The 25501-nt window shown below is 43.2% G+C and overlaps 3 protein-coding genes across 4 annotated transcripts in view; 1 reads left to right on the forward strand and 2 right to left on the reverse strand.

Annotated features, from left to right (window-relative positions):
• The window catches only part of LOC127915127 (uncharacterized), a 1101500-nt gene that overhangs the window by 1027483 nt on the left and 48516 nt on the right, over positions 1-25501 (reverse strand). Inside the window, exon 1 of one of the 2 annotated variants that reach the window (XM_052493992.1) lies at positions 6829-7136. The exons of the other annotated variant lie outside the window; for it this stretch is intronic. The gene's annotated coding sequence lies outside the window, so the exon portion shown is untranslated. Of the gene's footprint in view, positions 1-6828; positions 7137-25501 lie in introns of those variants that run through there. 2 annotated transcript variants of the gene reach the window in all.
• On the reverse strand, positions 5363-6838 carry LOC127915129 (uncharacterized). Its single transcript, XM_052493998.1, has 2 exons — positions 6516-6838; positions 5363-6306 (listed from the first exon to the last, which is right to left on the reverse strand). Exon 2 carries the CDS (start codon positions 6259-6261, stop codon positions 5512-5514), a length of 750 nt encoding a protein of 249 aa, XP_052349958.1. The 5' UTR covers positions 6262-6306; positions 6516-6838; the 3' UTR covers positions 5363-5511.
• On the forward strand, positions 12901-15922 carry LOC127915131 (transcription elongation factor A protein 3-like). The gene is made up of 3 exons (XM_052494000.1): positions 12901-13002; positions 13245-13350; positions 15042-15922. Exons 1-3 carry the CDS (start codon positions 12982-12984, stop codon positions 15179-15181), a joined length of 267 nt encoding a protein of 88 aa, XP_052349960.1. The 5' UTR covers positions 12901-12981; the 3' UTR covers positions 15182-15922.

Genomic DNA, 25501 nt, shown 5'->3' on the forward strand with positions numbered 1-25501 from the left:
TCCTCTCACTGAAGTAAGGGGGTTCCAGTCAGGGATGTGATTTGTAGCAGCTATCTCACTCTTGGCTCACAGGGAGGGGAAGGGGATTAAATCAAATGTTATTTGTTACATGCTTCGTAAACAACAGGTGTAGACTAACAGTGAAATGCTTACTTTTGGACCCTTCCCAACATTGCAGGGAGAAAAAAAGTATTTAAACAAAATAATAAAAATAACATGAGAAATGTAATGTAAATGTAAATAAATACACAATGAGTAATGATAACTTGGCTATATTCACGGGGTACCAGTGCCAAGTCGATGTTCAGGGTACGAGGTAATTTAGGTAGATATATACTGTAGGTAGGGTTAAAGTGACTAGGCAACAGGATAGATAGTAAACCGTAACAGCAGCGTATGTGATGAGTCAAAAAGGGGAAATTCTGTTAGTCCGGGTAGCCATTGGTTAACTATTTAACTAACTATTTAGCAGTGTTATGGCTTGGGGGTAGAAGCTGTTTAGGGTCCTGTTGCTGCAGTGCGGTAGCAGACAGAGAAGTCTATGACTTGAGTGGCTAGAGTCTTTGACAATCTTTAGGGCCTTCCTCTGACACCGCCCGGTGTAGAGGTCCTAGATAGCAGGGAGCTTGGCCCAAGTGATGTACTGATCCGTACATATTACCATCTGTAGCCCCTTGTGGTCGGATGCCAAGTAGTTGCCATACTAAGTGGTGATGCAGCCAGTCAAGATACTCTCAATGGTGCAGCTGTATAACTTTTTGAGGATATGAGGGCCCATGCTGAATCTTTTCCTGAGGGGGAAGAGGCATTGTTGTGCCCTCTTAACGAATGTGTTGATGTATGTGGCCCAGGATAATTCTTTAGTGATGTGGACACCGAGGAACCTCTCGACCTGCTCCACTACAGCCCTGTCCATGTGGATGGGGGCTTGCTCAGCCCTCCGTTTCCTGTAGTCCACTATTAGCTCCTTTGTCTTGCTGATGTTGAGGGAGAGATTGTTTTCCTGGCACTACACTGTCAGGTCTCTGACCATCTCCCTGTAGGATGTCTCGTCGTTGTTGGTGATCAGGCCTATCACCGTCATGTTGTCAGAAAACGTAATGATCAGAGTCATGCGTGGCCACGCAGTCATGGCTGAACAGGGAGTACAGGAGGGGACTAAGCACACACCCCTGTGGGGCTCCCATGTTGAGGGTCAGCGTGGTGGATGTGAGACATTAAAACTAGTTTTTCAACCACTCCACAAATTTCTTGTTACCAAACTGTAGTTTTGGCAAGTCGGTTAGGACATCTACTTTGTGCATGACAAGTCAATTAGCCTATCAGAAGCTTATAAAGCCATGACATAATTTTCTGGAAATGTACAAGCTCTTTAAAGGCACAGTCAACTTAGTGTATGTAAACGTCTGACCCAGTGGAATTGTGATACAGTGAATTATACGTTAAATAAACTGTCTGTAAACAATTGTTGGAAAAATTACTTGTGTCATGCACAAAGTAGATGTCCTATCTGACTTGCCAAAACTATAGTTTGTTAACAAGAAATGTGTGGAGTGGTTGAAAAACAAGTTTTCATGACTCCAACCTAGGTGTATGTAAACGTCCGACATCAACTATTTATATTACCTCGACTAACCGGTGCCCCCCACATTGACTCTGTACAGGTACCCCCTGTGTATAGCCTTACTATTGTTATTTTACTGCTGCTCTTTAATTATTTGTTACTCTTGTTTCTTTTTTTTGCATTTGTTTAGCATTTTTTAAACTGCGTTGGTGGTTTAGGGGCTTGTAAGCACTTCACTGTGGCAAATAACATTTGATTGAACCTTTTTGGGTTAGTGGGCAGCATTTTCACTTTTAGATGAATAGCGTGCCTCCTACTCTGTCCCAGATGCTAATATATGCTTAATATATGCATTATTAGTAGTGTTGGATAGAAATCACTCTGCAGTTTCTAAAACTGCTTGAATGATGCCTGTGAGTATAACAGAACTCATATGGCAGGCAAAAACCTGAGAAAATCCAACAAGGAAGTGGGACATCTGAGGTTTGTAGTTTTTCAAAGCTTGGCCTACCGAATAAACATTGAGATATGGATGAGGTTGCACTTCCTAGGGCTTCCACTAGATGTCAACCGTCTTTTGAAACTTGAATGAGGATTCTACTATAAAGGAGGGGCTCATGAAACCCCTTTGAGTCAGTGGTTTAGCTGAGAGCCTTGGTCTCATGACGCGTGCTCCCGACAGAGTTACCTCGGGTTCCAGTGCTTTTTCTGAAGACAAAGGAATTCTCAGATTGGAACATTATTGATGTTGTATATTTAAAACATCCTAACGATTGATTCCATACATCGTTTGACATGTTTCTAAAGGACTGTAACGGAACTTTTCGAGTTTTTGTCTGGATGAAATGCTCGCGCCTCATGAAAATGGATTACTGGGCTGAACACACTAACAACAAGTGGCTATTTGGACATAAATGATGGAACTTTATGGAACACATCAGTCATTTATTGTCAAACTGGGATTCCTGGGAGTGCCTTCTGATGAAGATCATCAAAGGTAAGTGAATATTTATAGTGTTGTTTCTAACTTTGTTGATTCCAAAATGGCTCTGAGTGCCGTTCCAAGATTATGCTTTTTCCTTAAAGTTTTTTTGAAATCTGACACAGCGGTTGCATTAAGGAGACGTCTATATTTAATTCTGTGAATAACACTAGTATCTTTTATGAATGTTTATTATGAGTATTTCTGCAAAATCACCGGATGTTTTGGAATCAAAACATTACTGCAAGTAATGCGCCAATGTAAACTGAGATTTTTGGATATAAATATGCACATTATCGAACAAAACATACATGTATTGTGTAACATGATGTCCTATGAGTGTCATCTGATGAAGATCATCAAAGGTTAGTGATTAATTTTATTTATATTTCTGCTTTTTGTGACTCCGATCTTTGACTGGAAAAATGGCTGTGTGTTTTCAACTTGGTGGTGATCTAACATAGTCATATGTTGTGCTTTAGCTGTAAAGCATTTTTTTAATCGGACATGATGGGTAGATTAACAAGATGTTTATCTTTCATTTGCTGTATTGGACTTGTTAATGTGTGAAAGTGACATATTTCGGAAAAATATTTTTGAATTTTGCACGCTGCCTTTTCAGGGGCGCGCTGCCTTTTCCGCTAGCGGAAACTATGCGCTAGAAAGGTTAAAGGGAATTCATTTAAGGGAAATTATCCTTGTAAGGGGTGCGTACTGGCGGCAGAGAAGTCAGGTGAGGGAGAGCAAAAACTATGTACAACGGAGCAGTTTAATAATAAAAAACACCGGAAACAGAACAAACAATCAATGGGTACAAAACCCGTCGCACACCAAATAAACGTGCACATGCAATTACAATAAACAATTCCGGACAAGGACATGTGGGGGAACAGAGGGTTAAATACACAACATGTAATGATGGGATTGAAACCAGGTGTGTGGGAAGACAATACAAAAGAAATGGAAAATGAAAAGTGGATCGATGATGGCTAGAAGACCGGCGACGCCGAACGCCGCCCGAACAAGGAGCGGAACCAACTTCGGCGGAAGTCGTGACAATCCTAAATGTTTATTGCATGACTACCTAGTAAAGTTCGGAATACTGCAGCCACTGATGTGCCATCAGCAAAAAAAAGTTGTGTAGTGAAAGTTTTCAAAAACATTACAACCAACCAGAATCAATTGGACACATTAATACATAATGCAGCTTTAATATTTAAATAAACGTAGAATTTCTTAGAGTGGGTAAACTGAGCATTATGCAATATGGTTAAGTAATGTATGTCAAGGGACTATACAATGTCACAATATGTGCAATGTTACCATAAATACATCTTTAAGTAAATATGGACAACATTTCATTTACATGTGCTATGGCAATAAAAACAGACACTGTAGTTGCAGCAAGTTGATGAGGGTTTAAGGGAGAAGCGCCGGTGGGACTTGAGTTAAGTGTCTAAGGGCAGTAAAGGATATCAGGGTGCCTAGGAACTTGAAACTGCTGATCATCTCCATGTCATTGTACAGTAGATGGGAGAATGGTCATTAAGTCTAACCATCTACTTTGTTTTGCTTACGCAGAGGCTGTTGTCCTATCACCATTATGCCAGGTCCCACAGCTCCTTCATGTACTCATGATCACTGGTGATCAGGTGTACAATGGTAGTGTCATCAGCATGTTAAGGTGTTGGGTCTATTCTGGGGATCCACATTTTTGTGATAATGTAAAATGTTATTTGTTATTACAGGGTTTTAACCCAGAAGCCTGAGTCTGCTAACCCGTTTGTGGGTCAGGATGGTGTTGAAAGCAGAGCTATAAAAAAAATGCACTCTGACGTAGGTAAAATACATAATTTACACATTTGTTGGGACAATAGGCAAACTGGAGTTGGTCCATTGAATTTTTGCAACCATGTGCTACACGATATCTATTGTTCCAGTTTTAAAATTTGATATCGACTGGGCTGCAGTGGAGATGGTAAGAAGCTTCGATATCATGGGGACCTAACTTCTAACGTCCTTTCCTGGTACACCCACACAGACACTGCAGTCAAAAATGCCAACCATCAGCTCTCCATCCTACGGTAGCGGAAGTGTCTGAAAAAAATTCAACAGAACCATAATAGCAGATTCCTTAAAAAAAAATTTTTACTGGCACAGTGGTTTTAAAACAATTAATTGACTTCAAGAACCATAGATTATTTTTAGTTCATAACATTAACACAAAACTGACATTAAACGTTGCTTGACCGGTTCCCTTCTGCAAGACACAATTCATGGTTCCCTTCTGCAAGACACAAATGTGTGAAAATAAAGTGGAAGGAATGGGAACCCTATTCCTTTGAAGCAGTACTATATAGTACTGGGTATATACCTGAAGTTGTTATTTTACCATAATAGGCTTCCATTGAATGTAAATATGACAAAAATGAAGTGAACGTGCACATTTAAGTCTACTTTGTTCGAAAACTGATATGTTGTAGATGTTAGCAAAGGTTTTACAAGGTTGTCACTGACCAAATTTGCTTTATGTTAGCTTTTCAGTGTCTTCATTCTAATTGCGAGCTAGCACTAGCGTTGAAATCACAGTCAGTCAGACTGAAGAAGTTGCCTACCTTCAGCTGTTGTTTTGCTTAAATAAAAGGCTTTGGGCTAAAAACGTAACTCAAAAACATGTCCTGCTTCAGTACTAGCCGATAAGTCACATTTAGCTTGCTTGTCTTCCTTTAGTCAATGATAAAACAAAATAGAGACAACATAGTCCAAAAATCGACAACTACCAGGATTTTGAGCAGGATGTTTTTGGAGTATACATTTACATTACATTTAAGTCATTTAGCAGACGCTCTTATCCAGAGCGACTTACAAATTGGTGCATTCACCTTATGACATCCAGTGGAACAGCCACTTTACAATAGTGCATCTAAATCTTTTAAGGGGGGGGGGTGAGAAGGATTACTTTATCCTATCCTAGATATTCCTTAAAGAGGTGGGGTTTCAGGTGTCTCCGGAAGGTGGTGATTGACTCCGCTGTCCTGGCGTCGTGAGGGAGTGTGTTCCACCATTGGGGAGCCAGAGCAGCGAACAGTTTTGACTGGGCTGAGCGGGAACTGTACTTCCTCAGTGGTAGGGAGGCGAGCAGGCCAGAGGTGGATGAACGCAGTGCCCTTGTTTGGGTGTAGGGCCTGATCAGAGCCTGGAGGTACTGAGGTGCCGTTCCCCTCACAGCTCCGTAGGCAAGCAGCATGGTCTTGTAGCGGATGCGAGCTTCAACTGGAAGCCAGTGGAGAGAGCGGAGGAGCGGGGTGACGTGAGAGAACTTGGGAAGGTTGAACACCAGACGGGCTGCGGCGTTCTGGATGAGTTGTAGGGGTTTAATGGCACAGGCAGGGAGCCCAGCCAACAGCGAGTTGCAGTAATCCAGACGGGAGATGACAAGTGCCTGGATTAGGACCTGCGCCGCTTCCTGTGTGAGGCAGGGTCGTACTCTGCGGATGTTGTAGAGCATGAACCTACAGGAACGGGCCACCGCCTTGATGTTAGTTGAGAACGACAGGGTGTTGTCCAGGATCACGCCAAGGTTCTTAGCGCTCTGGGAGGAGGACACAATGGAGTTGTCAACCGTGATGGCGAAATCATGGAACGGGCAGTCCTTCCCCGGGAGGAAGAGCAGCTCCGTCTTGCCGAGGTTCAGCTTGAGGTGGTGATCCGTCATCCACACTGATATGTCTGCCAGACATGCAGAGATGCGATTCGCCACCTGGTCATCAGAAGGGGGAAAGGAGAAGATTAATTGTGTGTCGTCTGCATAGCAATGATAGGAGAGACCATGTGAGGTTATGACAGAGCCAAGTGACTTGGTGTATAGCGAGAATAGGAGAGGGCCTAGAACAGAGCCCTGGGGGACACCAGTGGTGAGAGCGCGTGGTGAGGAGACAGATTCTCGCCACGCCACCTGGTAGGAGCGACCTGTCAGGTAGGACGCAATCCAAGCGTGGGCCGCGCCGGAGATGCCCAACTCGGAGAGGGTGGAGAGGAGGATCTGATGGTTCACAGTATCGAAGGCAGCCGATAGGTCTAGAAGGATGAGAGCAGAGGAGAGAGAGTTAGCTTTAGCAGTGCGGAGCGCCTCCGTGATACAGAGAAGAGCAGTCTCAGTTGAATGACTAGTCTTGAAACCTGACTGATTTGGATCAAGAAGGTCATTCTGAGAGAGATAGCGGGAGAGCTGGCCAAGGACGGCACGTTCAAGAGTTTTGGAGAGAAAAGAAAGAAGGGATACTGGTCTGTAGTTGTTGACATCGGAGGGATCGAGTGTAGGTTTTTTCAGAAGGGGTGCAACTCTCGCTCTCTTGAAGACGGAAGGGACGTAGCCAGCGGTCAGGGATGAGTTGATGAGCGAGGTGAGGTAAGGGAGAAGGTCTCCGGAAATGGTCTGGAGAAGAGAGGAGGGGATAGGGTCGAGCGGGCAGGTTGTTGGGCGGCCGGCCGTCACAAGACGCAAGATTTCATCTGGAGAGAGAGGGGAGAAAGAGGTCAGAGCACAGGGTAGGGCAGTGTGAGCAGAACCAGCGGTGTCGTTTGACTTAGCAAACAAGGATCTCCATTGTCTAATCTATGTATGCCTGGCCCTGCATTCAAGCAACAATCTTGCTAGTATCTAATTTACCTTGATAGTATTAACATTATTAACATAGTCCAATGTGTTTCCGTGACTGTTATAGTTGACATGTTATAGTTGACATGTTTTTTCAGCAGGGCTTTTAATAAAACACAAGCCACTGCGGCTAGTAGTATGGCCAGGCAGAGTTTGAGGCTAACTATATAATATAATATGGCCAGGGTTCGAGGCTACCGACGTTAAACAATGCTACTTAATATAATGTTTACATACCCTACATTATTCATCTCATATGTATATGTATATACTGTACTCTCATCTACTGCATCGTTATGTAATACATGTATCACTAGCCACTTTAAACTATGCCACTTTGTTTGCATACCATCTACTGCATCTTGCCTATGCCGCTCTGTACCATCACTCATTCATATATCTTTATGTACATATTCTTTATCCCTTTATACACACAAGTGTAAGGTAGTAGTTTTGGAATTGTTAGTTAGATTACTCGTTGGTTATTTCTGCATTGTCGGAACTAGAAGCACAAGCATTTCGCTACACTCGCATTAACATCTGCTAACCATGTGTATGTGACAAATACAATTTGATTTGATTTGTATTTTCCATCTCCATGCAGCTTAAGAAAGTGTTCTCTTAGTTTTGCCGGTGCTAGACTAGAATTGCTCAACTTGGCATTGCAAATCATGCAGTTAGGACGCTGACTCCCATCACGTTCCGTTATACATGTGAATCCATATTGTACATATTCGTCCGACCACTTTCTTCTTTTGCTCGACATAGTAAGTATGAAGGGATTAAAATATTAAGAAAGAAATCACAAGACGTACCATCACGACAGTCACAAATCGACTACTGAGCGCACCAAATTCCCTGCAGCACAGATAGGCCAAGCGATGTAGCGTGATCACCTGCAGCCAATGATGGCCAAGCGGGGCGTGTCATCACAAATCATATGAGTCGGATGTGTGTCGTGACCTCCGCCGAACCCCTGAGACTGACTCACCGAACCCCTGGGTTTCGATCGAACCCAGGTTAAGAACCACTGTCCTAGGCCGAGTCTCGTCCTACACATCTGAACAGCCAATGCATCTCTGTTGCTAGACAGAACCTTAGTGATCTGTTCTTCCTCACTTCATCTGACCTGACCTCTACCCCAAAGTGCTCACTCCACCCCAACTCATGGCTGTCATGGTGTCTGGTACAAGATTGTGCCTCTTCTCCTCCCAGAGCATCCCTCCCATAGTATCCCTGATGGCTAACAATAACATATCCTGACATGAATAAGTATATTTCATATTCTCAGAACCCAACAGTCCCCCCTGCTGAACAATAGCTTTCTACTGTTCAACTTACTTAAACTTGGAAATTACATAAATTCACACAGGACACCGGATAGGACAGGAGAGGTACTCCAGATATAACAAACTGACCCTAGCCCCCCGACACATAAACTACTGCAGCATAAAAACTGGAGGCTGAGACAGGAGGTTGTCAGGAGACACTGTGGCCCCATCCGATGACACCCCCGGACAGGGCCAAACAGGAAGGATATAACCCCACCCACTTTGCCAAAGCACAGCCCCCACCAGTGACTCAGCCCCTGTAATAGGGTTAGAGGCAGAGAATTCCAGTGGAAAGAGGGGAACCGGCCAGGCAGAGACAGCAAGGTTTGTTGCAAGGTTCGCTGCTCCAGGGCCTTTCCGTTCACCTTCACACTCCTGGGCCAGACTACACTCATATGACCCACTGAAGAGATGAGTCTTCAGTAAAGACTTAAAGGTTGAGACCGAGTTTGCATCTCTCACATGGGTAGGCAGACCATTCCATAAAAATGGAGCTGTATAGGAGAAAGCCCTGCCTCCAGCTGTTTGCTTAGAAATTCTAGGGACAATTAGGAGGCCTGCGTCTTGTGACAGTAGGGTACGTGTAGGTATGTACGGCAGGACCAAATCAGAGAGATAGGTAGGAGCAAGCCCATGTAATGCTTTGTAGGTTCGCAGTAAAACCTTGAAATCAGCCCTTGCCTTGACAGGAAGCCAGTGTAGGGAGGCTAGCACTGGAGTAATATGATCACATTTTTTTGGTTCTAGTCAGGATTCTAGCAGCCGTATTTAGCACTAACTGAAGTTTATTCGGTGCTCTATCCGGGTAGCCGGAAAGCAGAGCATTGCAGTAGTCCAACCTAGAAGTGACAAAAGCATGGATTCATTTTTCTGCATCATTTTTGGACAGAAAGTTTCTGATTTTTGCAATGTTACGTAGATGGAAAAAAGCTGTCCTTGAAACAGTCTTGATATGTTCTTCAAAAGAGAGATCAGGGTCCAGAGTAACGCCGAGGTCCTTCACAGTTTTATTTGAGAGGACTGTACAACCATTAAGATTAATTGTCAGATTCAACAGAAGATCTCTTTGTTTCTTGGGACCTAGAACAAGCATCTCTGTTTTGTCCGAGTTTAAAAGTATAAAGTTTGCAGCCATCCACTTCCTTATGTCTGAAACACATGCTTCTAGCGAGGGCAATTTGGGGGCTTCACCATGTTTCATTGAAATGTACAGCTGTGTGTCATCTGCATAGCAGTGAAAGTTAACATTATGTTTTCGAATGACATCCCCAAGAGGTAAAATATATAGTGAAAACAATAGTGGTCCTAAAACGGAACCTTGTGGAACACCGAAATTTACAGTTATGAGACAAACTGATATCTTTCCGACAGATAAGATCTAAACCAGGCCAGAACCTGTCCGTGTAGACCAATTTGGGTTTCCAATCTCTCCAAAAGAATGTGGTGATCAATGGTATCAAAAGCAGCACTAAGGCCTAGGAGCACGAGGACAGATGCAGAGCCTCAATCTGATGCCATTAAAAGGTAATTTACCACCTTCACAATTGCAGTCTCAGTGCTATGATGGGGCCTAAAACCAGACTGAAGCATTTCGTATACATTGTTTGTCTTCAGGAAGGCAGTGAGTTGCTGCGCAACAGCCTTTTCAAAAAAAATTGAGAGGAATGGAAGATTCGATATAGGCCAATAGTTTTTTATATTTTCTGGGTCAAGGTTTGGCTTTTTCAAGAGAGGCTTTATTACTGCCACTTTTAGTGAGTTTGGTACACATCTGGTGGATATAGAGAGCCGTTTATTATGTTCAATATAGGAGGTTCAAGCACAGGAAGCAGCTCTTTCAGTAGTTTAGTTGGAATAGGGTCCAGTATGCAGCTTGAAGGTTTAGAGGCCATGATTATTTTCATTATTGTGTCAAGAGATATAGTACTAAAACACTTGAGTGTCTCTCTTGATCCTAGGTCCTGGCAGAGTTGTGCAGACTCAGGACAACTGAGCTTTGAAGGAATACGCAGATTTAAAGAGGAGTCCGTAATTTGCTTTCTAATAATCATGATCTTTTCCTCAAAGAAGTTCATGAATTTATTACTGCTGAAGTGAAAGCCATCCTCTCTTGGGGAATGCTGCTTTTTAGTTAGCTTTGCGACTGTATCAAAAAGGAATTTCGGATTGTTCTTATTTTCCTCAATTAAGTTGGAAAAATAGGATGATCGAGCAGCAGTAAGGGCTCTTCGATACTGCATGGTACTGTCTTTCCAAGCTAGTCGGAAGACTTCCAGTTTGGTGTGGCGCCATTTCCGTTTCAATTTTCTGGAAGCTTGTTTCAGAGCTCTGGTATTTTCTGTATACCAGGGAGCTAGTTTCTTCTGCCCTATTTTGAGATGTGAGGTATCATGATCTCTTTCAATAATGACAGGAATGGAGGAGGTCTTTATCCTAGTGAGATTGCTAAGGCGAACACCGCCATGTTTAGTTTTGCCCAACCTAGGTCGAGGTACAGACACAGTCTCAATGGGGATAGCTGATCTGACTACACCTACTGTGCTAGTGGCAGACTCCACTATGCTGGCAGGCTGGCTAACGGACTTTCAACTCCCTCCAAAGATTTTCTATGAGGTTGAGATCTGGAGACTGGCTAGGCCACTCTAGGACCTTGAAATGCTTCTTACGAAGCCACTCCTTCGTTGCCCGGGCGGTGTGTTTGGGATCATTGTCATGCTGAAAGACCCAGCCACGTTTCATCTTCAATGCCCTTGCTGATGGAAGGAGGTTTTCACTCAAAATCTCACGATACATGGCCCCATTCATTCTTTCCTTTACACGGATCAGTCGTCCTGGTCCCTTTGCAGAAAAACTGCCCCAAAGCATGATGTTTCCACCCCCATGCTTCACAGTAGGTATGGTGTTCTTTGGATGCAAATCAGCATTCTTTGGAGACAGAGACAGAAATCTTGTTTGTTTGTAGGTGACCAAATACTTATTTTCCACCATAATTTGCAAATAAATTCATAAAAAATCCTACAATGTGATCTTCTGGATTTTTTTTCTCATTTTGTCTGTCATAGTTGAAGTGTACCTATGATGACAATTACAGGCCTCTCTCATCTTTTGAAGTAGGAGAACTTGCACAATTGGTGGCTGACTAAATACTTTTTTGCCCCACTGTATATATATATATATATATATATTTTTATTTTTTTTTTTTTTTTTTGGGGGTCCAAAGTAGGTCAATTTGTTCCTTTTGTAATTATTATATATTTATTTCATCTGCAAAGGTTCACTTCAGCGTCATCATAGGCTGGTCTTCCCTGGTTGTCTGACTGTGCTGAGACCCCTCTCACCATTGGATTACCTTATCCAAGAATAGAATCAATGATTCAATCATTTAAATTACCCTTATTCCCAGATCCCAGACTACCCATGAACTCAAGATGGAACTTTGTATCCATTCACTGATTGTTATAATATACTGCAAAATACACCTGACCTCAGTAGACGGGTCTTCCCTGGCTGTCTGACCCTGCTTGGGACCCCTGTCACCATCTGATCCTGCTAAGACATGATGAGATTAGTGTTGTGTACTGACTGTGCTTCAACTTCTGTTGAAACGAGACAAAACAAACACTACAAAACATTTCCATACACACAACAGCTGTTAGATACTGCAACCTGACAGATTGCTGGATGAACTGGCTGTGGTAGCTACTAGCTAGCTAGATAGCTAGCTAAGTTAGTTCATTCATTTCAGACAGAACTTCAGTCGAGAGGGGATGAAACATTAGCTAAGGTTACATGTCAGTTACACTACTAGCTCAGCTCTGGGAATATATATTTTTTCTTTCTGTTAAGGCAAAAAGCAGTTACCATGCAAGCTACATCAGTCAAATAAAGAGTAGCCCGTTTCTGCCCTACTTGCTTTTACAACTTAGAAAAAAAGCACAACACACACATATAACAGCTGCCTCTGTTCGCATGCTCTGTGGTCTCCGGACGGTCCTATATCCAAAACTCCCGAGCTGGCAAGTCTGTCGTTCTGCCCCTGAACAGGCAGTTAACCCACTGTTCCTAGGCCGTCATTGAAAATAAGAATTAGTTCTTAACTGACTTGCCTAGTTCAATAAAGGTAAAATAAATATCCAGCCGGTTGAAACCACCAAACAGCCAACCCGACCACTCTGAGTCGTCCGCATTGTCCTAAAGCACACTCTTCTGTTCTTTATAATCACAATGCAATGACTGGGGGGGTGACAAAAATTCAATTCCAGAATGTGGGGGGTCATGAGGGGTGGGCATGCTGCAGTGAAAGTTGCACCCGTGGTACTACATATGTAATTAAAATAAATAATTCTGTTGCTCTCCCTGTTGGCTACAACTTCCAATACCATCATCTCCATCTTTGTGTACATAGGAGGGTGCCCTGGACCTGCTGAATGAACTGAAGAGCTTCAACATGACGCTGAAACTTCTGCAGGTAGAGGACCTTCAACAGTAAAATCCCACTCACCTGTTATGTATTATTTAGGTGTGCAGAAGTTTCATATTTTAGACTACTTCTACGTTCAACATGAACAATTATCAAATGCATGGGGAATACAGTGGAGTCAATTTCCCCACAAACAGGGAATGGATTATATAGTTATGCCTACTCCAAATGATGTGTAAACTCATTATTTCAAGGATCACATGCAACAAAACATTCTCTCCTCTGAATAGGAAACGAGGATCGGCATGTCTGTGAATGGAATCAGGAAGCACTGCACAGACGACGTGGTCGTTTCCCTGTCCAAGATCCTCATCAAGGACTGGAAGAGACTGCTGGGTAGGATTGTTGGAGACTGTCTTTTAGAACGTGGAGCTGTCTGGAGTTGCGTTTTACAGTTTACACAGTACGTAGAGACAACATTTTACCCTCTTTGCCCCCGAGATGCTGCACGTACTCAGTGTATTGAGAGGCCCAATGAGATGAAGAATGGGGTTGACTCCAACAAATTCATAGGGTCCCCAGTCAGGTCCCCCTTAGAGAAAGACACCAGGTAGGTGCATACACACATACTCAAACCATTGCCTGCGTGTGAAGGCAAAAATGTAAACATAGAAAAGGGGAAGATACGGTATCTGGTGTGGCCTGTGTTTTTTTGCTATAGTCACAAGAGGCTGGATGTTTCTGATTCAGATTCTGAATCTGAAAAGGAAGAATACTCTGACAAACAGCGAAAAGAGAAGCACAATGTTGAACACAAAAAAGACGAGAGAGCTGTTGACCTTAAAAAAAGAGCGATATACAGAGGCATTCAAAAACGAACGGCATGCAGAACAATCCAGAAATGGAAAACGTATAGAAGATGCCAGAAAAGAAAGAACTGTAGAACACTCCAAAAAAGAACAACACTTAGAAGAACCGAAGAATCCAGAAAAGAAAGACATGTACCTGTACATGACACAAAAAAATGAAAGACGTGCAAGAACCCAAGAAGGAAAGATATTTTGAACAACCCAAGAAAGACATTACTGAATGAGTGGTTTGTACAGATATAAGGCTACAGTTTGAGATGTTTATATTGGAAGCCCTTGAGATGGATTGCACACTAACCTTGTTGTTTCACTGACTTGTTCATACAGCATACCACTGGGCACAACATGTCATTTCAACGTAGAAATGTGGGTAATATTTGGTTGACATCTTGATCAATGAGATTTCAACCTTTATTCACCCACTCAAAAAGCCAGCCGGAAGTTTGGTGAATTATAAATGCGTGATCACTGTGCTTGCAACCATCTAAAAGCATATCTAAATTCCAATGGGAAAACAATGTCAGATTATTTGTTTAGTTCTCATCTAAATGTGTTATCAGTGTACTGTCAAAACCATTTTAAAAGCACCACAAAGTTGAAAAGGGGAATACAATGTCAGATTATTGGTTAGGTTCTCATCTAAATGTGTTATCAGTGTACTTTCAACCATTTTAAAAGCACAACAAAGTTGAAAAGGGAATACAATGTCAGATATTTAGTATTTATACCTAAACGTAATGTTTTATCAATATGCTTCTTCTAATTGCACTACCAAATGACCTGGAATGCAGTTGAGAATACATTAAAATTACATAGTGCAAGTGTTCAATGCTGTAGATATTCGGCACAGATTATTATAGCAATTGTGAAGATCTCCACAGAACGGCAAACTTTGCATGCTATCTTGAACATGCACACTTTCTATGATTACATAAGAAGACATTTATAGTTATAGTAGGCTAACTTCAATGTGGCCGTAGATGTGTTACTCATTTTAGCCCTTTCCTGCAGTCAAATTACCTAGTGGCCACATGGGTGGAATATTATTCATAATTTCATAATTAATAAACAAATAAAATAATGTATCCGGTGTTTCTATGTCAAACGGGTTTGTTATAGTTCAGTCGTCTGTGATGTATATAAAGTGTAATATTGGGATGCAAACTAAACATTTTATACATCTCTATAAATCTGATATGGTACATCTTCTTTTTTAAGGTTGGGCAGGCTCGAGACCTCCAGTGCGCCTTCACTGTCCGGTCTATCCGCACGCACCAGCCCTTCGGTGGCAGCCCCCCGCACCAGGCTGTCTCTCCATCTCCTCCCTACAGGTGCTCCCGCCTATCCAGCGCTGCTAGAGTCTTCCTCCTGCCCAGCGCTGTCAGAGTCTTCCTCCTGCCCAGCGCTGTCAGAGTCTCCCATCTGTCCTGAGCGGCCGGAGTCTCCCGTCTGTCTGTCCTGAGCGGCCGGAGTCTCCCGTCTGTCTGTCCTGAGCGGCCGGAGTCTCCCGTCTGTCTGTCCTGAGCGGCCGGAGTCTCCCATCTGTCTGTCCTGAGCGGCCGGAGTCTCCCGTCTGTCTGTCCTGAGCGGCCGGAGTCTCCCGTCTGTCTGTCCTGAGCGGCCGGAGTCTCCCGTCTGTCTGTCCTGAGCGGCCGGAGTCTCCCGTCTGTCTGTCCTGAGCGGCCGGAGTCTCCCGTCTGTCTGTCCTGAGCGGCCGGAGTCTCCCGTCTGTCTGTCCTGAGCGGCCGGAGTCTCCCGTCTGTCTGTCCTGAGCGGCCAGAGTCTCCCGTCTGTCAGCCAGGAGCTGCCGGAGTCTCCCGTCTGTCAGCCAGGAGCTGCCAGGGCCGTCCGTCACGCCGGTGCTGCCGGAATCGCCCTTCACTCCGGAACTGCCGGAATCTCCCGTCCATTCGGGACCCGGGGCTAGGGTCCCCAGTCCGAGATTGGCAGCGAGGGTCGCCGTTCTTAAGAGGCCACGGGGGCGGATAAGAGGCGGAGAAAAACTTTGGTGGAATGGGGTCCACGTCCCGCGCCAGGGCCGCCACCCAGGACAGACGCCCACCCAGACCCTCCCCTATTGGTTCAGGTCTGCACCTTTGGGGGGGACTGTCACCTTAGTCCCTTTGTTTGTTTGTTCTGACCTTAGTCCCTTTGTTTTGTCTTTTGTTTTAGTATGGTCAGGGTGTGAGTTGGGTGGGTTGTCTATGTTAGATTTCTATGATTAGCCATTTCTGTGTTTGGCCTGGTATGGTTCTCAATCAGAGGCAGCTGTCAATCGTTGACCCTGATTGAGAACCATATTTAGGGAGCCTGGTTTCTATTGTGTTTTGTGGGTGGTTATTTTCTGTCTAGTGTGTTTTGTCACCTTACAGAACTGTTTCGGTTTAGTTTCTTTCTCTTTGTTATTTTGTTAAGTGTTCTGAGTTTAAATAAATATCATCATGAACACATACCACGCTGAGCTTTGGTCCTCACCTCATTCCAACGACGATCGTTACAATCTGAGCCACTGGCCTAATTCTATTCTTTAATGGGTTTTTTTAGTTGGAGATGTGAATCCAACATAATTTCTTAACTTGACGACACGTTATTATGCAAGTTATTGTATTGCAAAAGTGATATTGAATTGTGTTTGATTGTCAACTCAACCAAATATCAACATTTGAACATCAATGTGTATTTTGTGCCATTGACTTAGTCTGGCTTTAATTCCATTTTGTTTACAAATTAATAATGTATATGTTGGATTCATTTCTCCATTTCAAAGTTAAAGATTGCGACTAAATCCGTTTGTGCCCAGTGGGCAGTGACCTTGAAGAGTGACTTAGCCAGCACCCACTTCTGCATGGTGTGATCATGATCAATGCATGCTTTCCTTAATCATTCGATTTGTGCTAGTTGTATTAGTTCTATAAAGCATGGTTTTACTCAGATTTCATTTGGAATATTTCAACTTCCATTCAGGAGAGATTCTTCAGACACTCTGTCTCCTTTTCATCCTCGTCCCACCCCTCCGCCAAGATGTCTCTCAGTGAAGGTGAAGAAGGAGAGGTCAGAGGGCATGCTGTTTGTGAATAGACTGAGTTGTCTATTATGGTCCATAGTTTGTGATAGATCATCATCTACCTCTGTTTTATCAGACACAGTGAAATGTGCCCTGACGTCACTGTTTTACCATTTGTTTTGTTGTCATAGGTTGTACTTTATACAGCACAGCAAAGTCAAAATCATTGCATCAATGAACATGTTCCTCCTTTTTTGATGATAAACTGTCAGCAATACACAGGAAATGACAAAAGTGCCTCCCGGGTGGTGTAGTGGTTAAGGGCACTGTACTGCAGTGCCAGCTGCGCCACCAGAGACTCTGGGTTTGCGCCCAGGCTCTGTCATAACCGGCCGCGACCGGGAGGTCCGTGGGGCGATGCACAATTGGCCTAGTGTTGTTAGGGAGGGTTTGGCCGGTAGGGAAATCCTTGTCTCATCGTGCACCAGTGACTCCTGTGGTGGCCCGGGTGCAGTGCACGCTAACCAAGGTTGCCAGGTGCACTGTGTTTCCTCTGACACATTGGTGCGGCTGGCTTCTGGTTTGGATGGCGCTGTGTTAAGAAGCAGTGCGGCTTGTTTGGGATGTGTATCGGAGGACGCATGACTTTCAACCTTTGTCTCTCCCGAGCCCGTACGGGAGTTGTAGCGATGAGACAAGATAGTAGCTACTAAACATTTGGATACCACAAAATTGGGGAGAAAAAGGGGTCAAATTAAAAATAAAAATACATTTAAATGACAAAAGTTTTCAGAATTGCAATAGATTTAGTCTGTTGGCTTTTCATTTAGGAAAAAAGCTCCTCCTGACCCTAATGCCCCACTTCCTTCTCTTCATCCTCATCCTTCTATGCCAACTGCAGCAGAGGTCAGAGTCAGCTTCTCTTCTGTCAAACTATATTTATTTCACAAGACATATTGGACTACAGTATAAATTGTCCTTCCTGTATTATAATTATGCAAAAATTTGTATTCTATTCTACTGAGCCATTTACTTTATGTTCGTTCGTATTCGTATCTTTTATTACTTCTTATAGTTGTTGCATTGTCGAGGAGCAACCTGCAAGCAGTGATGGCAAAAGTCCGGAATTGTCATACTTGTGTAAAAGTAAAGATACCGTAATAGAAAATGACTCAAGTGAAAGTCACCCAGTAAAATACTACTTGAGTAAATGTCAAAGTATTTGGTTTTAAATATACTTAAGTATCAAAAGTAAATGTAATTGCTAAAATATACTTAATTATATTTACTTGAGGCGGCAGGTAGCCTAGTGGTTAGAGCATTAACCGAAAGGTTACGGAAAATGGGTGTCAAGGAAAATGTATGGAGTAAAAATATATCATTTTCTTTAGGAATGTAGGAAAGTAAAAGTTGTCAAAAATATACATTGTAAAGTACAGATACCGCAAAAAAACTACTTAAATAGTGTAGTTTTACTAAAGTACTTTACACCATTGCCTGCAAGTAAGCTTTTCATTGGATGGTGCATGTGTATCCCCTATACACGACTAATAAAACTTTAAACATGAGTGTGCTACTATACTATCGATAGCAATGATGAATAGTAGTGGTGATTGAAAATAATATTTTACATTTAGAAAAGAGCCTCCGTGGATTTCTGTGGTTAGAAAAGAGACTCCAGACCCCAATGCTCCTTTTGCAACTCTCCATCTCCATCATCCCCCTCCTGTGAAGCGCCCGTCAGTGGAAGTCAAAAAGGAGAGGTCACTGTGATGTTGCATGGTTGTTTTTTTGTGTGGTTACTTTTGAGTGTTAGCAATGTTTGTTCTCTGTGACATTGTTGAACTGCTTCTATTGACAGATATGCTAAATGGATTATCTTCATTCCGACACAACGGATTTTTGTTGCTTTTCCTTGTGAAGTTTCAAACATCACTTTCTTTGCTGTTTGCTACCCAGAGAGGAGTTGTCAGATTACAAACCCGTTTCTCTGAAGGTGATGTCATCTGACCATGTGAGAAAGGATGGGTCTGGGATCTGTAAATCATACTACCTCATTCATGTTAAGTTTGCTCAATTGTGTTTAGCCTTTTCAGTACAGTCATTTTCTTCCTGTTTTCTTCCTGTTATATAGTGCCTTCGGAAAGTATCCAGACCCCTTGACCTTTTCCACATTTTGTTAGGTTCTCTGGGTAGCACATTACCCCATAATGACTAAGAAAAAACGAGTTTAGAAATTATCGCTAATTTATTAAGAATAAAAACAAAAAAAGATCAGTATTCAGACCCTTTGTTGAAGCACCTTTGGCAGTGATTACAGCCTCGAGTCTTCTTGGGTATGACACTACAAGCTTAGCACACCTGTATTTGGGGAGTTTCTCCAAGTCTTCTCTGCAGAGCCTCTCAAACTCTGTCAGGTTCGATGGGGAGCGTCGCTGCACAGCTATTTTCATGTCTCTAGAGATTTTTGATTGGGTTCAAGTTCGGGCTCTAGCTGGGCCAGCCACTCAAGGACATTCAGAGACTTGTCTCGAAGCCACTCCTGCATTATCTTGGCTGTGTGCTTTGGGTCGTTGTCCTGTTGGAAGGTGAACACCAGTCTGAGGGCCTGACTAGTCTCCCAGTCCCTGCTGCTGAAAAACAACCCCACAGAATGATGCTGCCACTACCATGCTTCAACGTAGGGATGGTGCCCGATTTCCTCCAGAATGCTTGGCATTCAGGCCAAAGAGTTCAATTTTGGTTTCAATAGACCAGAGAATCTTGTTTTCCCATGGCCTGAGAATCTTTAGGTGCCTTTTGGCAAACTCCAAGTGGGCTGTCATGTGCCTTTTTTTACTGAGGAGTGGCTTCCGTCTGGCCTCTACCATAAAAACCTAATGGTGGAGTGCTGCAGAGATGGTTGTCTTTCTGGAAGCTTCTCCCATCTCCACAGAGGAACTCTAGAGCTCTGTCAGAGAGACCATTGAGTTCTTGGTCACCTCCCTTAACCAAGGCCCTTCTCTCCCGATTGCTGAGTTTGGCCGGGTGGACAGCTCTAGGAATAGTCTTGGTGGTTCCAAACTTCTTCCATTTAACAATGATGGAGGCCACTGTGTTCTTAGGGACCTTCAATGCTGCAGAAATGTTTTGGTAGCCTTTCCCAGATCTGTGCCTCGACACAATCCTGTCTCGGAGCTGTACGGACAATTCCTTCAACCTCATGGCTTGGTTTTTGCTCTGACATGCACTGTCCACTGTGGGACCTTATATAGACAGGTGTGTTCCTTTCCAAATCATGTCCAATTAATTTAATTTTACCACAGGTGGACTCCAAGTTGTAGAAACATCTCAAGGATGATCAATAGAAACAGGATGTACCTGAGCTCAATTTAGAGTCTCATAAGCAAAGAGTCTGAATACTTATGTAAATAAGGTATTTTTGTTTTGCAAACATTTCTAAAAACTTGTTTTCGATTTGCCATTATGGGGTGTTCTGTGTAGATGGCTGAGGAAATTGTTTTATTTGATCCATTTTAGAATAGGGCTGTAACAAAACAAAATTTGGAAAAAGTCAAAGGGTCTGAATACTTTCATGATATCCTCCAAATGTGGATGATGATATAATTTTGTTAAATTAGATGAAGATTATTATGAGCACAGTTGCAAAGCACTGCTAACCGTTCTCCTTTTGCAGAAAATACTCTGATAGCAAAGTGCCCAAAAGACCATCTGTTGATGCCAAGGAAGAAAGGTTGGCAGGCCATAGTGCACAGGTGCATGCATAATTATACACTGCATGTTGGCCTATGTGCTTGTTTAAGTTGAATCCCAATCAATTGATTGGACATGATTTGGAAAGGCACACTATATAAGTCGTTTTTTGCAGGGACTGGGAGACTCTTTTCTATGAGTTGTGGTTGTATTATTTGGTGATATTAGAGAGTTGTGTTAACCCCTTCATTGGTGCAGAGGACTTCATAGGGAAATACTGCATGTGTGAATATTTATCTGTGCTTCGCCACCTTGTCATGTTGTCTGCCCTCTGCTGGTGAAGCTGTTTGATCAAGCATGCCTGCTCCCTGAATGCTGTGTGCTTTTTGCCAATCAGCAATGGCTGCAATACATACAAATGTTTCCTGTTTCAGAAACGATTTGTCAGATTCCAAACCAAAACCTGCTAAAAGGCCAAGTCTGGATGGCAAGAAAGATAGGTCTGCATAAGCAGGATCATATTATGTACCCAATTATTGGTGGATGTACAGTCGTGGCCAAAAGTTTTGAGAATGACACAAATACTAATTTCCACAAAGTTTGCTGCTTCATTGTCTTTAGATACTTTTGTCAGATGTTACTATGGAATATAGTATAATTACAAGCATTTCATAAGTGTCAAATAATTTTATTGACAATTACATGAAGTTGATGCAAAGAGTCAATATTTGCAGTGTTGACCCTTCTTTTTCAAGACCTCTGCAATCCACTCTGGCATGCCGTCAATTAACTTCTGGGCCACATCCTGACTGATGGCAGCCCATTTTTGCATAATCAATGCTTGGAGTTTGTCAGAATTTGTGGAGTTTTGTTTGTCTACCCGTCTCTTGAGGATTGAACATAAATCAATGGGATTAAGATCTGGGGAGTTTCCTGGCCATGGACCCAAAATATCGATGTTTTGTTCCCCGAGCCACTTAGTTATCACTTTTGCCTTATAACAAGGTGCTCCATCATCCTGGAAAAAGCATTGTTCCTCACCAAACTGTACTTGGATGGTTGGGAGAAGTTGCTCTCGGAGGCTGTGTTCTTAGACAAAATTGTGAGTGAGCCCACTCCCTTGGCTGAGAAGCAACCCCACCCACACATGAATGGTCTCAGAATGCTTTACTGTTGGCATGACACCGGACTGATGGTAGCGCATTCTTGTCTTCTCCGGACAACCTTCTTTTCCTGATGCCCCAAACAATCGGAAAGGGGATTCATCAGAGAAAATGACTTTACCCCAGTCCTCAGCAGTCCAATCCCTGTACCTTTTGCAGAATATCAGTCTGTCCCTGATGTTTTTCCTGGAGAGAAGTGTCTTCTTTGCTGCCGTTTTTGACACCAGACCATCCTCCAAAAGTCTTCGCCTCACTGTGCGTGCAGATGCACTCACACCTGCCTGCTGCCATTCCTGAGCAAGCTCTGTACTGGTGGTGCCCCGATCCTGCAGCTGAATCAACTTTAGGAGACGGTCCTGGCGCTTGCTGAACTATCTTGGGCACCCTGAAGCCTTCTTCACAACAATTGAACTGCTTTCCTTGAAGTTCTTGATGATCAGATAAATGGTATATTTAGGTGCAATCTTACTGGCAGCAATATCCTTGCCTGTGAAGCCCTTTTTGTGCAACGCAATGATGACGGCACGTGTTTCCTTGCAGGTAACCATGGTTGACAGAGGAAGAATAATGATTCCCAGCACCACCCTCCTTTTGAAGCTTCCAGTCTGTTATTTGAACTCAATCAGCATGACAGAGTGATCTCCAGCCTTGTCCTCGTCAACACTCACACCTGTGTTAACAAGATAATCACTGACATTATGTCAGCTGGTCCTTTTGTGGCAGGGTTGAAATGCAGTGGAAATGTTTTGGGGGATTCAGTTAATTTCCATGGCAAAGAGGGACTTTGCAATAAATTGCAATTCGTCTGATCAGTCTTCATAATATTCTGGAGTATATGCAAATTGCCATCATACAAACTGAGGCAGCAGACTTTGTGAAAATTAATATTTGTGTCATTCTCAACTTTTGGCCACGACTGTACTAAGCTTCACTCTAAAAACACTTATTGACCTCACTTTTAAACCTGCATGAAGTGAACTTTGAAGGAAAATAATTAAATCAAGAAATATTGTAATTTGTAAAGCTTTTTTCTCACACCCAAGGCACTGATTTGTTTTATATAATAATAAAAGCAGACAACAATCAATGCTATATACAGGTGTTGTCTAATCCGTTGAAAATAATTAACATTGGTCATTGAAAGCTTTTCTGAACAGCTCAGTCATTTAGCTTTGCCTTAAGTAAGGCCAGAGACTCTACAGCCCTGACAGTGACTTTAAGTGCGTTCCACAGCCTAGGAGCCGCACAACTGAAAGCCCTGTCACCCATAGTTTTTTGTCTGCTCTAAGGGAGATGGACTTGTAGGAGTGAACGGAGTGTACGACGAAGTCAGACAGATACTTGGGTCCAGAGTTGTGGATAGCTTGGTAGGTGTGAACCGTAATTTTAAAGTCAATGTGTGAGCATGTGGGGAGCCAGTGGAGGTTGAACATAGCTGGAGTGATGCACTCATGGGGGAAGTGTGGTTGAGGACACATGCAGCACAGTTCTGGACATATTGTAGCCTTCTTAGGCACTTGTCATATTTGTCAACCAACACGGTATTACAATAGTCCAGACGGGATAAGATAAATGTGTGGATGAGTTGCTCAGCTGAAGGCTGTAAAAGTGTAGGTTACATAGGTCGTAACCTGGCAATGCTCCATAGATAGAAAAATGGAACTTTGGTAACACTTCTGATGTGGGCCTCAAACGAGAGCTGACTGTCATATATCACACACAGATTGCGGACCTTACTGGAGGGGAGGACTTTGACACCATCAATATTGAGGCTGCTGATTTAGTCAATGATGCGAGTGCCAAACTGTCTTTGTGCAGTTTAACTGCAGGAAACTCAGCTGTATCCACGCTTTGCTGTCCTGCAGGCAACTGACCAGGAATGCAATGGCATTGGCAGTGTTTGTGGAGATATACAGCTGAGTATCTTCAGCATAAAAGTTAAAGCCCAGTCCATGTTTCCCAGTGGCAGCATGTAGATCCAAAACAGTAGCTGCCCTACGACCGAGCCTTGAGGGACCCCCTGGCGGATCAGTGAGATAGGACCTGAACCAGTCCTGGACAGTGTCTGACAGGCCCGGTAGCTTCACCTTGCGGTCCAGCAGAATGGCATGGCTGACCGTGTCAAATGCTGCATTGAGGTCCAGCAGTATGAGGATGCTGGCACCCCCAGAGTCTGCATTCATGAGGAGGTCATTGGTGACCCTTACCAAGGCAGTCTCTGTGTCTGAAACCGGACGGGAAGGGCTCAAGTAGATTGTGAGTGGCAAGATGTTGTTGGACTTGGCTAGACATATCATGTTTGAGGAGCTTACTCAGCAAGGTCAGGTTGGAGATAGGCCTGTAGTTCTGGAGGTTATCAGGGTCAGATACAGGCTTTTTAAGTACTGGTGTGACTGCGGCGAGTTTGAGCTGTGGAGGGACACATCCAGTGGTTAATGATTTCTGTGAAAAAAAGGCTCCAGAACAGATAACTAGGACTTGACAAGTGAGGTGGGGATAGGGTCAAGTGAGCAAGTGGTGGGCCTCATTGTTCTAACCAACTTGGTTACATCAGCTGCAGTGACTGTGGTGAACATGGAGAACCTTGACCCAGGGAGCATAGGACTGTGTAGATCAACTACAGGGTCTGGAGAGGACAGGATGGTGTTATTGAGATTTTAAATTTTGCTTTGGAAGAAACAATGGTATTGATTGCACCGTTCTGGGGAGGCTGAGGTAGCAGAGTTGTTCACAGGCTGAAGGAGCTTGCTCACAGTAGAGAACATCACCTGGGAGTAACCACTGCTGTTGCTGATCAGTTGGGTGTAGTAGTAGTAACATGGTCAAATGAAAGTAAAAAAAGCAGTATCTAGCACTCACTCAGATGAACAGCAGTCTCACATGGTGACATATTTTCCTCTCTCTCTCTCGTTGTTGTAGAAAGGACTCCACTGACTCCAAGCACAGCCTTTCTGTGAAACGTCATTCGACTGACTCCAAATCCGACTGGCTCTCATTCAGATTAATTACTATGACTGACACTTCTCTGGTCATTACTGCTAATATCCTTAATATGTTGCCATGAGCTATCCAGTGGGCGAAGTACATCCGTCAGCATCTAGTTTTAATTGATATATTCGATTGAATTTCAAATAACATGACATCAATATGAAATCAACATAAGTGAAAAGGAGTGGGAAAAGTACTCAATTGTCATACTTAAGTAAAAGTAAATGCTATTAGATTATTTATTTTTTTACAGACAGACTGGGGCACACTCAAACACTCAGACATCATTTACAAATGCAGTATTTGTGTTTAGTTAGTTAGCCAGATCAGAGGCAGTAGGGATGACAATGCATTCCATGTGTGTGAATTGGACCATCATTCTGTCCTACCTGAGCATTCGAAATGTAACGAGTGCTTTTGGCTACCAGGGAAAATGTATGGGAATTAAAAGTATTTTAGTTTCTTTAGGGATGTAGTGGATTAAAAGATTCCAAAAATATACCAAACAAAAATAAGAACGCAACATGTATAGAGTTGGTCCCATGTTTCATGAGCTGAAATAAAAGATCCCAGAATTTTTCCATACACACAAAAAGCTTATTTCCCTTAAATTGTGTACACAAGTGAGCATTTGTCCTTTGCCAAGATAATCCTTCCTCCTGACGTGTTGCATATCAAGAAGCTGATTAAACAGCATGATCATTACACAGGTGCACCTTGTGCTGGGGGCGTAGATGGCCACTCTAAAATGTGCAGTTTTGTCACACGACACAATACTACAGATGTCTACGTTTTGAGGGAGCGTGCAATTGGCATGCTGACTGCAGGAA

This window comes from Oncorhynchus keta, chromosome 34 (genome assembly GCF_023373465.1).
Source record: "Oncorhynchus keta strain PuntledgeMale-10-30-2019 chromosome 34, Oket_V2, whole genome shotgun sequence".
Lineage (NCBI taxonomy): Eukaryota > Metazoa > Chordata > Actinopteri > Salmoniformes > Salmonidae > Oncorhynchus > Oncorhynchus keta.